Source organism: Nestor notabilis, unplaced genomic scaffold (genome assembly GCF_000696875.1).
Source record: "Nestor notabilis isolate BGI_N333 unplaced genomic scaffold, ASM69687v1 Scaffold34439, whole genome shotgun sequence".
Lineage (NCBI taxonomy): Eukaryota > Metazoa > Chordata > Aves > Psittaciformes > Psittacidae > Nestor > Nestor notabilis.
In genome coordinates, this window is record NW_009945654.1 from 1 (window position 1) to 14737 (window position 14737).

General features: G+C 37.7%; 1 protein-coding gene across 1 annotated transcript; it reads left to right on the forward strand.

The window, feature by feature from the left end:
* Window positions 1–1332: 1332 nt before the first annotated feature.
* On the forward strand, window positions 1333–13465 carry LOC104412296 (pumilio domain-containing protein KIAA0020-like; the record flags this gene model as incomplete). Its single annotated transcript, XM_010022962.1, has 7 exons — window positions 1333–1386; window positions 3563–3643; window positions 5983–6125; window positions 6855–7077; window positions 8157–8244; window positions 9890–9980; window positions 13217–13465. Coding segments are annotated over 7 exons (810 nt in total), but the record flags the coding sequence as incomplete, so codon positions are not given.
* Window positions 13466–14737: the final 1272 nt, after the last annotated feature.

A 14737-nucleotide genomic window follows, 5' to 3' on the forward strand; every position in this document is an offset into this window, starting at 1 on the left:
AAATAATAATTTAATGATAGTATTTAATAATAAAGAGTCCTCTTTTTAGTTAATAGTAGTCTAGTCTGAGACTGTGAGTATAGTTGCCCAGGTGGGTTCTTCTGCCAGTGGACATTTTTATACAGTTAAATATTTGACAGCAAGGTTAAAAAGTGGCTCCATTTGGCTTACTGACAAATAAAAGCAGTAGATTTTTTTGTGAATCAAATGCTTTTGTTAGAAATCCTTTTTAGTTTTAGCAGAGTTCATGAAGGTGATACATAGAGCTATTCCATTTTAAGATTATTGGCCATTCTTTCATTCCATAGGTTTCTTAATGCCAGTGGAATTGGCAGTAGGGAGAGGACAGTAAGTAAGTTGTAATGTGGAACAGTATTTGGCTATAGAATGCCAAGACTTCAAAAATGTTACAGGAACTGTATTTAGTTTCTTCTGCTGATACAGTATCCTGAAATACTTCAGTTGTACTGTATGCCGTCATCTCTTGAAAATGCTGTAGTGCCTTCTATAATACGAGGTGAGGCACTGGCACAGATTGCCCAGAGAAGCTGTGGCTGCCGCATCCCTGGCAGTGTTCAGGGCCGGGTTGGATGGGGTTGGGAGGAACCTGGTCTAGTGGAAGGTGTCCCTGCCTGTGGCAGGGGGGTGGAATTTGATGATCTTTAAAGTCCCTGCCAACCCAAACCATTCTATGATTCCGTGATAATTTGTCTGTATTTAAAAAAAAAACAAAACTTATGACAATAGTCTGCTCGTTAAAGAGTGCATAAAAGAATAGGAAGTTGCTAGGATCTAAGGATAGTAATGGGTGTGGAAAAGACCAAACAGTGATTGCAAGAGCCAAAAGTACAAGCACTGAGGAAACCTTCTGCCAAAAAAAATAATCTTGCTAGTAAACAGATTTTGCAACAGGCTAGATAGAGTCCTTGCTACCTAAAAGTTTTGGGACCTGTTAAGTTTCTTTCTAAATGAAGAGTTGAAGTGCATTATTTTGTGATCAGTGAAGAAGATACAGGTGAACCTGTGTGGTGGTTTGGAGGTCTCTCTGTTTCTTTTTTTTTTTTTCCTTTACTTTCAGCTTAGCCTTTTTGCCATGTCTTGTTGGTGGGCTGGACTTGTAAACACATACAGAACCTCCCCGGGATTGAGTCTTTCACAGTTTAGGTTTAACTCTTCTAGGTGTTTACTAATAGCACAAATGAGACTTTGGTAAATAGCCTTTGCTTCAGTAAGCAAATGGAAGGTTATGTTTTTGAAGGTGTAGATAACAATTTAGTTACTCAGTCACTGGTATTTTAGGCTCATTCGAGTTTCTTGTTTCCTTTTGGATAGGACAGAAAAGTAATTGTGAAAACTATGAAGACATATATTGAAAAAATAGCAATGGTGAGTGTTCATTTATTTCATAGTCTCTGAAATACAAGTGATTTGGTAGAGGCTAATTTGATTGTACTTTGGTACTGGAAGCTGTGAGGTTTTAATAAAACTAGGTTTAAAATAGTGGTGATGTATTATAGTATAAAATAGATGTATATAGTATAAAATAGAATGAACTTTATGGAATATTTAGAGACATATTGACAAGCTTCATTGTGGGCACTAAATATAGTCCTTTGAAGTAGCTGAGTTAATTTTAAGTCCTATATTATGTATATTCTGTAGTTCTTTTTTAAGCCCAGCTTTACATTACATCTTCATATGGCTCATTGGTTAATTTTTCTTGGTTGGGAGTAAAATAACAGGTATACAGAAGAGGAACTAAAGTTAAGATGTGTTGGGTGGGTCCCAACATAGTTGAATGTGCCAGTGTGTCCTGGGTTCAGCTACAGCAGTCATTTCTTCTCCTTCTTAGTAGCTGGTGCAGGGCTGTGTTTTTGACTTTCAGTCTGGGAACAAGGCTGATAACACCGATGTTTTTAGTTGTTGCTCAGTAATGTTTACTCTGACCAAGGACTTTCTCAGTCTCATGCTTTGCCAGAGAGGAGGGGAAGCCAGGAGGAAGCAGAGACAGGACACCTGACCCAAACTGGCCAAAGGGGTATTCCATACCACAGCACGTCATGCCCAGTATATAAACTGGGGGGAGTTACCCGGAAGGCCCAGATCGCTGCTCGGGTCGGGCTGGGTATCGGTCGGCGGGTGGTGAGCGGTTGTGTCCTTTTCCCTTGTTATTCCTCTTATCATTATTACTGGTAGCAGTAGTGGTTTGTATTATACCTTAGTTACTGGAGAGCTGTTATCTCAACTCGTGGGAGTTACATTCCTTCGATTCTCCTCCCCATCCCTCCGGGAGCGGGGGGAGGAAGGAAAAGGGGGGGAGTGAGCGAGCGGCTGCGTGGTTCCAAGTTGCCGGCTGGGCTTAAACCATGACACAGTGCCACTTGAATGTGCGTATTTCTTACATGTTGTTTTCGGGTTTTTTGTGGTTTTTGTTTTTTTTTTTTTGAGTCAGGGAGGTTAAAAATGAATTAATGCTGAAATAGCATACAATGAAAGAAGTCTGCATTTTATTTTTTTCTGAGTAACATATATGTTTTGAGACTGCAGCACCAACAGAGTAACAGTTGCAACTGGATTTCATAGTTTAGGGTAAAACTGCAACTGTGAAGAGCTTTTTTAAACTTTCCTTCCTGGTTGTATTGTTCTGTTTACTAATAGTTGATGTAGTCTAAATCAGTGGTCTCCAAACTTCTGGTCACACAACCCTAACCATGCATCTCAAATATATGTATATTTATGTATAAAAAATGTACATGTACTACTGTACTAGTATACGTTATAAAACATACACAGAAGTAGAAATTTTAGAAAGGTGATATAAAGACAACCAGTGGTTAATTTTATATGTTTATTAATAGTACAAAAAATATTTTCTTCCTGCTTCACAATGGACTGTCTTGTGCAGCCCAATTTGGAGGGCTGTTTTTAGTAATGTTCCTCTCCATAATTTTTCTACTACCAGAATAAATTTTGTTAAATATATATTAGATATAAATACGAGACAGTGGGCAAATAATGGCTAAAACAACTCTGGAGCACTGACAGTCTGGCTTTGCTTAGATACAAAATCTCATTGACACATAAGTGAATTGAGTCGTGCCCTTCTGAGTATGCTAGATTTACTCTCCAACAATACAGTAGAGACTATGTGGCTTATTGCAGAAACATGATCTCCAAAAATATGGTATGTGATTTATCGCAGTTTTAAACAAATACCTTATAAATCTGTATGTAATGTTCTGGCGAGGCAAATCCTATGATTACCAATGGTAATTATACATTGGATTAGGTAAATAGCTTGGATGCAATAAACCAGTGTATCAACTTCTAATGGCAGATCAACTTAATCTACCTTTCTTTTAACAACATGCCTCTCTTAGCAGGCCTTGTTTTCAGTGACAGCCTAAGTGTTGGGCTTCTCTCATTCTGTACAATGAACAGAATTTGCATTTGTTCATGTTGTGTCACATTGGAGACGAACTCTCAGAAATGTTGATCCTAAGTCAATTAGTATATTCACAGAACTTGACTGCCTGTCATTTCTGATGTCTCATCTTTGCAGGGTGAATTTTCTCATCTGGTCTTGCTGGCAGCATTTGATTGCATCGATGACACTAAACTTGTGAAACAGTTAATTCTATCAGTAAGTAATCAAATCTTTCCTAAACAGTGTACAAATAGCATTAGTGTTTCTCAGTTTATAGGAAGATGAGAGTAGGAATCCATCTGCTTTTTTCAAACCATTTAATTAATTTCCCCTTTTTCTGTTTAATTATATTTGTGTATCATGTTTATTTTTTTCCCTTTCATAGAAGACCTCAGCACTTTCATGTGTTCTCTTTACTTATTTATTTGAAATAGTTTTTAAACTAGATTCAGTGCTGGCAGAAAAATACCCATTTTGTACACGTTCATTCTGGCTAATGGATGACTGGAATTTCTTTTGGTTGGATGCTGAAACCATTAATTCACGTTAATCCTCAAAACTTGACATTTTTACTTAATATGTTGAAAATTAAATTACATTAATATTCTGGATAAGATCCATACAATATTTTTATCTTCTTCCAAAACGGATGCAGATAGATGTCTGAAACATGACAGCACTTAAGCTGTTCTGCTTCACCTACATGAAATTGCAGAATGACATTAAGGATAGTATGCTTCCTTTCGGAATGCCCCATTTCCTCACCTTCCTTCCAAAATTATTTACTAGGGTTTCACATAGTGTTTGCACTTTAGATTTTGTTTGCATTCAAATTTTATCACTTCTAAGATGTTTTAATCTGTAAATTATTATAAAGTTATGTTTTCACACTGGTAAAAGAGACTTCATAATGCACAATTAGTTTTCATGGAAGGAGGATAATTAACATTTATGTATAGGTTGTAATGTGCTTATAGTAGTACTCATGCTATAACTTTTAGGACTGACAGGTTGGGAGGCAGTGGCAGGGAGATAAAGATGGGGCAAATACTTTGCATGTGGACTGCCAAGTTCAACACTAAACCATGTCACCAGTGGCCTCATCTACATGTTTTCTGAACACTTCCAGGGACGGTGATTCCACCACTTCCCTGGGCAGCCTGTTCCAATGCCTGATCACTCTTTCAGTGAAGACATTTTTCTTAATATCCAGTCTAAACCTCCCCTGGCACAGCTTGAGGCCATTACCTCTTGTCCTATCATTTGTTACTTGGGAGAAGAGACCAGCTACCTCCTCGCTCCATCCTCCTTTCAGGTAGTTGTGGAGAACAGTCGGATCCCCCCTGTGCCTTCTCCAGACTAAACAATCCCAGTTCCCTCAGCCATTCCTCATCAGATTTGTGCTCCAGACCCTTCACCAGTTTCATTGCCCTTCTCTGGACCTGCTCCTCTAACTCAATATCTCTGTTGTAATGAGGGTCCCAGAACTGAACACATGATGAGGCTTGCTTTAAAAAATAAGAACAGTTCTTCCATTGGGCAACTCCGTATAAGGGGGAATTGGGTTTTTGTTCCTAAGCACAAAGATACGTTCCTAAGTCTGCCTCGCTGGAGTGGAAAGATGAAGGCATCCCAGTGTGAAGATAACTTTTGTTTCTCAGGTATATTAGCTGTAGTCAAAGCTGGATTTTGTTTCTAGAGTCCAGTCTGCAATGTGACAAATTCTGGGCAAGTTCCAAGCAAGTAGACCCTGACAGATAAGTGCTGTCTTGGTACGAGATTGCTGTGGCATTCTGGTACTATGTTAAAAGCACTCTCCTTTTGGAGGGTTTATGAGTTCAGATACTGTTTGGCTTTAGCTGAGCTTTCAAGTAGTCATTTAAGTCCTGAATCATCTGTGGTTTTCCACCATCTGAAATGAAAGATAATGGAGTATTTACTCTTTGGTCGTCCTACTGCATCCATCTGGACAGAGGGTAAAGGGGAATAAGGACAAGTGGCCTTCACACATACAGAATTGGCCCATCTGGATTTACTGAAGTCAGGAACAGGGAAAGGATGTTGGGGAAAATGAAAAAATATCAAGTAAGATCAGCTCTTCAGATAGAGAATGAAAACTAGTAGCAGGGGATGAGGTGAAAGCATCAAGTGTTGAAGCATACTCCATGGATGAATCCAACCCTGAAAATTATCTTGAAGAGCAGTTAGACTTCTAAAACACCTTATACCAGATATCAGTCTGTCCATACTAAAATTTAGCTCTCTCTCTTTTTTTCCCCTCCCTCTTTCCCCTGCCTTTTTTTCTCTCACTAATCAGTGACATTGATGCATCTGATGAACACATTTTAAATTTGATTTTTTTTTTCCTGTCACTTTGCCAAACTCTCATTCTTATCAGAGGTTTTTAATTTAATTTTGCAAACAAATACGGATCTTACTAATATTATGTAGGTTTCCTTTCGTAAGCTTTGCATTTGAAATGTCATCAGTAATTACTGATGCCTCAGAACTTAATAATTCATTAATGTTTTGTTGCTGCTTGTTTACTTTTACAGGAAATAACTGCTGCTTTACCCAATATAATAAACAACAAATATGGAAAGAAGGTCTTGTTGTACTTATTAAGTCCTAGAGACCCTGCACATTTTGTTCCAGAAATCATCACACTTCTGCAACAGGGAGATGGAAATGCTTATAGGTATACGACAGTTAGATTTTTTATCTTGAAGTCCAGAAGAGTTCATGCAACTTTCTGTCATGATCAATTTCATTTCAGCTTTTCTTTATAGTATGTAAATATATCTAAATAATACCTAAGATTACTTAGATATGTTAATCTGTAGTCTGTATTTTTGCATTTTTGTTCAAAGTTAATATGTGATATTGGTAGTTACCCTCTTTGTAAAGGGCAAAAACTGTGATGTGTTCTTTGTTTAAACTCATACATCAAACTTGGCATAGCAGAAAATTTTTAATATGCATTATTGGTGTCTTGGGTTGCACAAAAGTATATCTCAAAATCTAAAAATGGAAATGAAAATTGTTAATTTGAATTCAGTCTCTGGTATTGACATTGATGCTTATCAGCTTTTAAAGAAAGAGCAATTTTTTATGATTAGTGAGCTGTTTAAGAAATAAATCTTAGCTACTGAGTTGTCAGAATGAATAGAAAACAATCAGGTTTAATTATTGCTAACAAAAAACTCTGTGAGCTTTACCAGCAGTCAGCTTTAAACACCACACACTTTCTCACTCCATGTGTTTTTAAAATGAGTATGTGGAATGTGTGTTTAGCAGAGGGAAGAATAATGTTTTGATTTTCTAATAGTTTATATCTGTCTCAGATAGCATACATGTCAGAGTTTCTTGTTGCTTGATGTGCATACCGAGCAAGTCTTCTACATTAATGCACTGTGTCTTTCATCAGTAAGAAGAATACTGAAGTCCGCCGTCGTGAACTCCTGGAAGCCATTTCCTCACCTTTGCTAGAATATTTACAAGAACATGCCCAAGAAGTAGTCATAGACAAAGCTACCTTTGTCTTGGTTGCTGACATCTTAAGAACATCTGTTGGTGACATCCAGCCTGCACTAGATGCAATTGCTAATTTAGCAGCAGAAGAGCTGGTTCCAGGTGGCCATGATGGGCAGGTAAATTAAAAGAGGACTAGTTTCCTGAAATCTTGCACAGCTTTTGCTTATTTTGCATCACTAACATGAAGTCTGCTCACTTTTTCCTTTATGTAATATCAGTGTACTGCCCTGATAGCACTTTTACATGAAACAAGATCTTTTTTCTGATACTCTTCATTCATAGTGGTGTTATTACTGCATCTGGAGAGAGAAATGTTTGAGCCAGCATTTCATATGAAGTTAGAGCAAGGTAGCTTATGTTTTTTAGTCTTCAGAAGTGCTTTAAACGCTTCGTAGGAAGGTAGCTGACAATCATGTTACACAGTCTCTCTTTTAATGTTACCACTATGCAGTCAAGCAGTTAGTAAATTTTTATAGTTCATTTGACTGTTGATTCTGAGAATGATGGGTCTCTTAGCTTTCAGGTATCTCTATCTCCATGCAAGGAAAGATCTTAGATAATAATTTTGTCTTTACAGCAATAGCTGTCTTTAGAGTATGACCTTCTCTTCAAAGTGTGCCCCTGCCCATCCCCTGTTTTGTTAAGCTCAGTCAGATAGTGTCTGTAGACTAGAAAACGAAAAATGCTGTGTATGCTGTATTTAAGATAAATGACCTCCAGATTTTTGTAGTTGTGCTGAATTTTCCTTGTCTTTCCCCTTCTTTAAGATGTGCATTTTACAGAATTTTACATGAACTACTCACGTTTTCTGGGATTTTCTGTGAACCATAATTTTCAAGTCTGTGAAAATGTGGAGAGTCTGGAAGTTCTTGTAGAGGCAGGTAGACCAATAGATATTGCTCAGTTAGCATGAGGTTCTTGGAGGGGTGAATGAAACTTTGGTTGATATGCTTTATTACTGGAAGTCAGATGTTCCAGGGAAGGTGGTAAAAAATAAACTGGTCAATTTAAATAAATACTCAGATACTTGCATCAAACTTGTCATTATTTGCATAAGTGATGACTAAATGGATCAGAGCGATGAGGGCAGAGTGGACAAAGCCAACAGGAATTTATGGACAGACATGTAAATGTGTATTGAAACATTCTTGTTAAATAACTTGGTTTTGATTTGGTTTGCTTTTTCCCCTTAAAGCTTCACATTGCAGAGCATCCAGCAGGCCATCTAGTTTTGAAATGGTTAATAGAACAAGATGAAAAAATGAGGGAGAGTGGAAAAGAAGGTATGTTGGAAATTCAGCTTTATTTGGTCAAATCAGGACTTCAGAGTAATCAGTTATCTGACCAAAAATAAGATTGCTGCAATTATTTCTTTGAATATACTAATGTATGGAAAATTGTAACATACTGTCTAAGATTGTTGCTTCTAGCTATTTGCTGTTGTGAGTTGTTATATGAACAGAATGCCAAGGATATGTTTTATTTTTCTCCAAAGGAAGTACTGGTTTTGTTCTCAGGGGCTTACTATGTATTTGGCACAGGGTTCATTTTTGTGCCTTGATAGCTTTGCTAAATTACACAGCCATTTAAAGCATAATAATAGAAAAAGTAAAGTCTTTCTAACAGGAAGACTTGTTTCATTAGTGCTTGTGAGCCAAACTGTAATCTTTACTGCTGGGTTAATGCTTTCTGTTACTACGATAATTCATGCACAAAAATAGGACATCTTTGCTATTTTATATCCCAGAAGGCAGAGACTGGGCACAGATGTTCTCATCTTAATTTAGCTTTTAAACTTATTTTATTACATAACTGTAAAATCTTGTTGTGTGAATCACCATATCCTAATAGAGATTACTCTTACTCATACAAAACCCTCAAAAAACGAAAGGAGGTGGGAGTAACATAGGTTAGAGTTTGTTGGCATCTGTTGGGTTTTTGGGTTGTTACTTGTAAGTTTGCTCAGCAGCAAACTCTTAACAGTTGTAACAGCAATTTTCCTGAAGTTCAATCCTTCAAATTCAGCTGGGTAATTGAGGTCAGCCTAGATTCTTTCTCTTGCATATGCCATTGGTGTAATGAATCTGCAAGTTAGCCTTTCAAAGCTGCTGAGGAAGTAGAGCCCTGTAGCATTGGTACAGCTGAAACAAACAAGGTTCCCTTGTGGTTTTCATGCATCAATAAAGGATTAGCTCTGAAGTTTTAAGTAACGTAATCTGTAAACATTATGTTTCTTCAGTTGTAGTCAGATGCTTACAAAAGTAGCATTTTCAGCAGAGGTGTGTGTGTATTAGTATTTTGCATATAATTATCTCTTGCTTGGGTGTCATTCTTTCCAGTTTCTTTCTTTAAGTCTTCCTTAAGGTGTGAATAGACTCTGGCACCTTTTTTTTTTTTTTTTTAAAAAAAAAAAAAGAGGGTAGATTTAGATTAGACATAAGGAAGAAGTTCTTTATTCTGAGGATGGTGAGACACTGGAGCAGGGTGCTCAGAGAAGCTGTGGATGCCCCATCCCTGGCAGTGTTCAAGGCCAGGTTGGACAGGGCTTTGAATAACCTGGTCTAGCAGAAGGTGTCCCTGCCCATGGCAGGGGAGCTGGAACTAAATGAGCTTTAAGGTCCCTGCCAGCCCAAACCAGTCTATGATTCTATGAAACAGCATGTTTGCCTGCTTTACATTAGTAAACTGTCACACAGTGCTGCTATTGTCTACTAATTTAAAGCAATACTTGGAAGTTGTCAGACATCTATAAATGTATTCATTGCATTGAATAGTCATTTATTTTGCAGCAGAAAAACTTTATGAATGCTTGGGGGCTTAAAACTATTTGATTAAACCACAAGTGCAGAGAAGTTTTAACAGGCTTCTTTGTATAAAGATATTGTCTAATTCTTTGTCTTCTCCCTACTCCTTTCCCACATTTTACAGTTTGCTTTGGAAGAACATTGCTGGAACGTGTTGGTATTGAGAATATGAAGACCTGGGCAGAAGTAAATCGAGGCGCCATTATTCTTTGTTGGTACGTAAGGCACATGGGTATTTCTGATTATGTTCCAGTGTTAGTTTGCTGAACAGCTAAGAGAACATCAGTTGAAATTTCTACAAGCAAAATACCATTTTTTCCTGCCACTGCTAAGTCTGCAATGGAACAGGGTAGCAAAATTCAAACCAGAATTTCCATAGGTTTCTTGAGCTCAGGCTTTTACAGTACTAGGAAGTAGCTCACTGTTGGAAGATCTTAAAAGATTTGATTTAATCTTAAAGATTAAAAATTTAATTTAACAATTGTGCCTGTGAGTCTTGTTTTACAAGCACAAAATTCTCAAAAGAGCAGTCCACAAATAGCTGCATTAAAATAATTAACTCTGAAATAACTGTAACTGTCAGCAGCATGCAAGAATTCTTTTCTTTTTTGGTTTGGGGGTTTTTTGGTAACTTATTCATGTGTGTTGAGGCCTTAATTATGGAGCTAAGTATGTCTCATACTGAAGTAGAAAAGTGTTTGAAATAGACCATGTGAAAGAACAGATCATGCAAAGGCTTGTGCTGAGCTAACTGGCTCACAACTTTGAAACAGTGAACTGTGCAACTGGTGAGATGAAAAAGACCACACAGGAATTGGACTAATACTAATATTTTGTTTTATCAAATGTGAACAGTTGTGTTAATCGTTGCTGTTTTCACTTTGTAACTACTTGTCAGTGTCAGGTCACAGAAACCCAAGTTTTTGTTCTAACCCAGAGTGGTCTGTGTTCTGGAGCTGCTGGGTCAGCATTGCTCAGCTAACTCATCAGGAAGAGTTGCACTGAGCCAAAGTCAGCAAATGGTTCAAACAGACAACATGATTTTGAAAAATAAAAACCTCTTTTCCCTTGTTTCTACCCCCCTTTCTCTCTCTCCTAAAGTTACTTCAGACTCCTTGCTGTTTATTTTCCATCTCTGCTCTTTATGACTTTAGTGTGAGGCTGTTTTGATGTTCATGCTCTTTTGCACGGTGAATCAAAAGCTGTTTTCACTAATAGGACTTCTGTTAGTTAATTCTAACTTTGTTTAGTTGTCATCATTCAGAGCATTAGTGAGAAGACTTAGCAGTAGAAAAGTAGCTGCAATCCAGATACAAAACCAGTTTACACAACATCATAATAGTCATATTTGGCTATTAAGATTGTGCAGCTGCTGAAATAATAGCACTTCTTTGCCTTTCATAATAGGTCTTTAGAATTCAGTAAATGCTTCTAATGCCTTTAAGTTATGTGTTCCTGTGTGCAGATGTTCAGTGGAGATTTGCTGTAAAGGCTTGTTCACTGACAGTGTACTGTACCAATGCCTAGACTTTTTTTTCTGTAACTCAAGGCTGAGCAGATTCCTTTAGCATGTGGTGTTGCTGGCTTATGTATAAAGCTGTTTTGATTGTCCAAATGAAGTTACAAAGTAAGTTAATGGAAATAACTGCTTAGCTTCACCATGACAACAGTCTCTTAATAGGTACTGAAGACTGATAGAAGAAACAGGAAACTAGTAATTGTTCATTAGCAAAAAACAGCACAGAAGCAGTGTATTCTGTGGAAAAGCGTGTGACAAATGTCAGTCTTTCCCTCTCTGCTATTACTCATGGCACTACAGGGTGAAACTTCAACAAGTGCTTTGTTGCCAGGCAGGGAAGCCTGTCTCCCAGATTGGCAGTTAAACATTTTTCACCAATGTTGAAACACACCTAACAGGAAAGAGATAAAAATATGGGGGAGGAGTGCATGTTTGTTTGCTGTAATTTTGGTTTTAATTTGTTTTGTTTTTTTAATTTTAATTAAATCTGAGTCCTTTGTAGATAGAACGTCTCTTGATGGCTCTTGCCATGACACTCTCTCATTTGGGCAGCTGAGAACACACAAAGAAAACCAGCTGCTTTCATTCCATTTCACGTGGCACCTGCTTACCTCACTAACAGTTAATTAACCTCATTTTTGTTTAACTGCATGCACTGAAGCTGAGATGTTACCTAAATCATACAGCAGGGATAAATTTAACTTAGCCTGGTATAGATAATAACTGCAGTATTCTTTTACATAAAATAATTGTTGAGTTTTAAAAAAACTCATTTAAAACCGAACAGATACTTCTTTTGTCATGAGGGATGCAAGATCCCTCTGACAGAGGTAATTTTCAGACACTGACAGTTCTCCCTGAAGCAATGATTGATTTTTGTTTTCTTGTTGGCTTTCAGAAACCATCTGTCACTTATGTGCATATCTGAAACTCAGGATTACCCAGTCACTCCATTTGAAGATTTTTGGCTTTCTAGTCATTTAAGCTTATTCACCATTTACAAGTGGTTCATTGTGTGTGTTTGATTGCTTAGTTACTTGGTATCCTCTGGATGCTCCCCTTTCACTGTCCTACTTAGCAATTTGATTTTAATTAGATTTTTACTAAAAAAAAAAAATATCTGGGGCCTCGTTCTGGCCTAGTACAAGCGTGAAGAAATTATGAGAGGGTTCTTTGCAGATGTTACAGGTATTATTAAATAAAGTGTTGTAAGTACTTGAATGTCATGGATGCTGGTCTGTTTATGTTTCTACATCTGACCTCTCCTCAGAATTTTTGGATTTCTGAATGGTCTGTTACATCAGGGTAGAAAATGGATAAAACATAGACTTACTGATTTCTGTATGTCATTTCTATAACCAGCGTAGTCGTGGGCTGGATCCTTTGGCCTAAGAGAAGAGGCTGTGGGACCCGGGGTAGTTTATCTGGGAGAAGGGATGGCTTTGGGGGCACTCAGCAGCATCCCCAACACCACAGAAGGGCATGGAGGGGAGCTGTGCTATTCTCAGCAGTGAGTGCATGGCTGGAGGGTGAGAGGCAGCAGCACAAGTTGAAACGCGGGAGGCTCAGGCTGGAGATAGGGAGAAGCCTTTTTTCCCATGAGGATAGCCCAGCAATGAGGGAGGTTGGGCTGTCTCCTGCAGTTACAGGCCTGGAGCAGGTGAAGACCTGAGCAGCCTTGTCTGACCCAGTGTTTCAGCCTAATTTTAGCAGGGATCTGCAGTTATTTCCAGCCTGGTTTATTCTGTGTTGTGTTCTCATTTGGTGTTTCATGCTTTCTGGAAAGTTTTACATCTTTTTCTAGTAGGAGGTAATAACATCTGCCTTGAGCTATATTATTTGTAAGGAGGTACTGTTTTCTTACATGGACGGCTTCTTTTCCTATGACATACATGCTGAACTTTGACGTCCTTATTTTGCTGTTTCTTGCAGCCTTCTACGGAGCACCGATCAAAAAGTGGCAAATGCAGTCAAAAAAGGACTGAAAAAACTTGTCCCAAAGTTGAAGTTAAATAAAAATGTAAAAGGAATAGAAGCATTACTGGAGAAATTGACTTCCTAGTGTAAATGAAGCTAAAAAGACAATTTACATCAATGCAATCAGCTGAGAGTTGGTAAGATTTTGCATCGTGGTTGTTTTAAGACACAGTATATGCATTTGTAAATTAAATAATTTCTAAACCAGCTTGTCTGTTGTACTTACTCTGTGATGTACTGTAAATGGTTGTTCTCAGAGACTGAAATCTCAGGAACATTTAGGAGCTAGTGGAAGCTTCTGAACATGTAATCTAATCAACGAGTTAAATCTTGCCTGATAACCTGCACAAAAATGTTTTGAGTTTTGTTCAGATTTGCATGTAGGTTGTCCTAATCACCATGGAAACAGAGCATCTGTTCTGGAGATGCTGTGTACTGGGCAAATAAGTACACTTGTGCTTAATCCCTTTCCCTCCTGGGTTCCTCAACAATCAAAGCAGAAAAACAGCTCAAGTCCCATTCTTACCCTGTGAAGGAGTGATGGAGGGTCTCATCTTTCAGGATCTAATAAGAATAGAATGAAAATAGTCTCTCTGACTTTTCACAAAGAAGGTCTTGAAGGAGAAGCTGACTGTTTGGTATTATTTTCCTTAAGTCTTCTGATAAGTACAGACTTTTAAGGCCTATAAACCAGAGGGATTGGGGTTTTTTTGGTGTCTTCCTTGTAATAGGGGTGAGATGAATTTTCTTCTGCATGATATCAAATAGGTGTCCTGTTTATTTCTACTGTACCCTATTTTTGATAGAAAAATCAAGCCAGTATTTTATCTTCTCATTCTAAGCAAAGGGGAAAACAAACAAACAAATAAAACCAAACCTTTCTTGGTAAGGCATTCATACAGTACCCTGGCGGTTTCATTCCATGCTGATAGACTAATCCAGAGGACCAAGTTATTTCAATCCTTAACTATAGGAGTCACTCTTTACTGTTGCTCCCTTTTTTATAGTAGATAGGCATTATTTTCTCCTAAAATACAGCTCTGTTAACAAAGTACTAATTGGAAGTTGTCAGTGGTTAAGTACACTGGGTTAAGTTTCTGTCTTTTACGTACCTCAGATTAGACTCCTAAATTACGAGTTTATTGTCAGAGGTCATGATACAACTACTCCTGCAGTCCCTTGGGAACTGCAGTGCTCAGAGCCCAGGAAAATCAGATTACCCAGAAAGACAGACTTGCATACTTAGCATGAAGTAAAATAAGCTGGTTATCTAGGGAGCACCTGTATACAGGTGCTGGAGTTAAGTGCGTTTTCTAGATTTGTATGTTTAAGTATAAATAGTTTATCCAAAGCAATAAAATACATTGTTTCATCTTAATAAGTAATTTCTTGTTTCTCACCAGTCCTGTCTAGGGGGAATATTTTTTATTATTAAAAATTACAAGGTCATAGAATCACAGAATAGTTAGAGTTGGA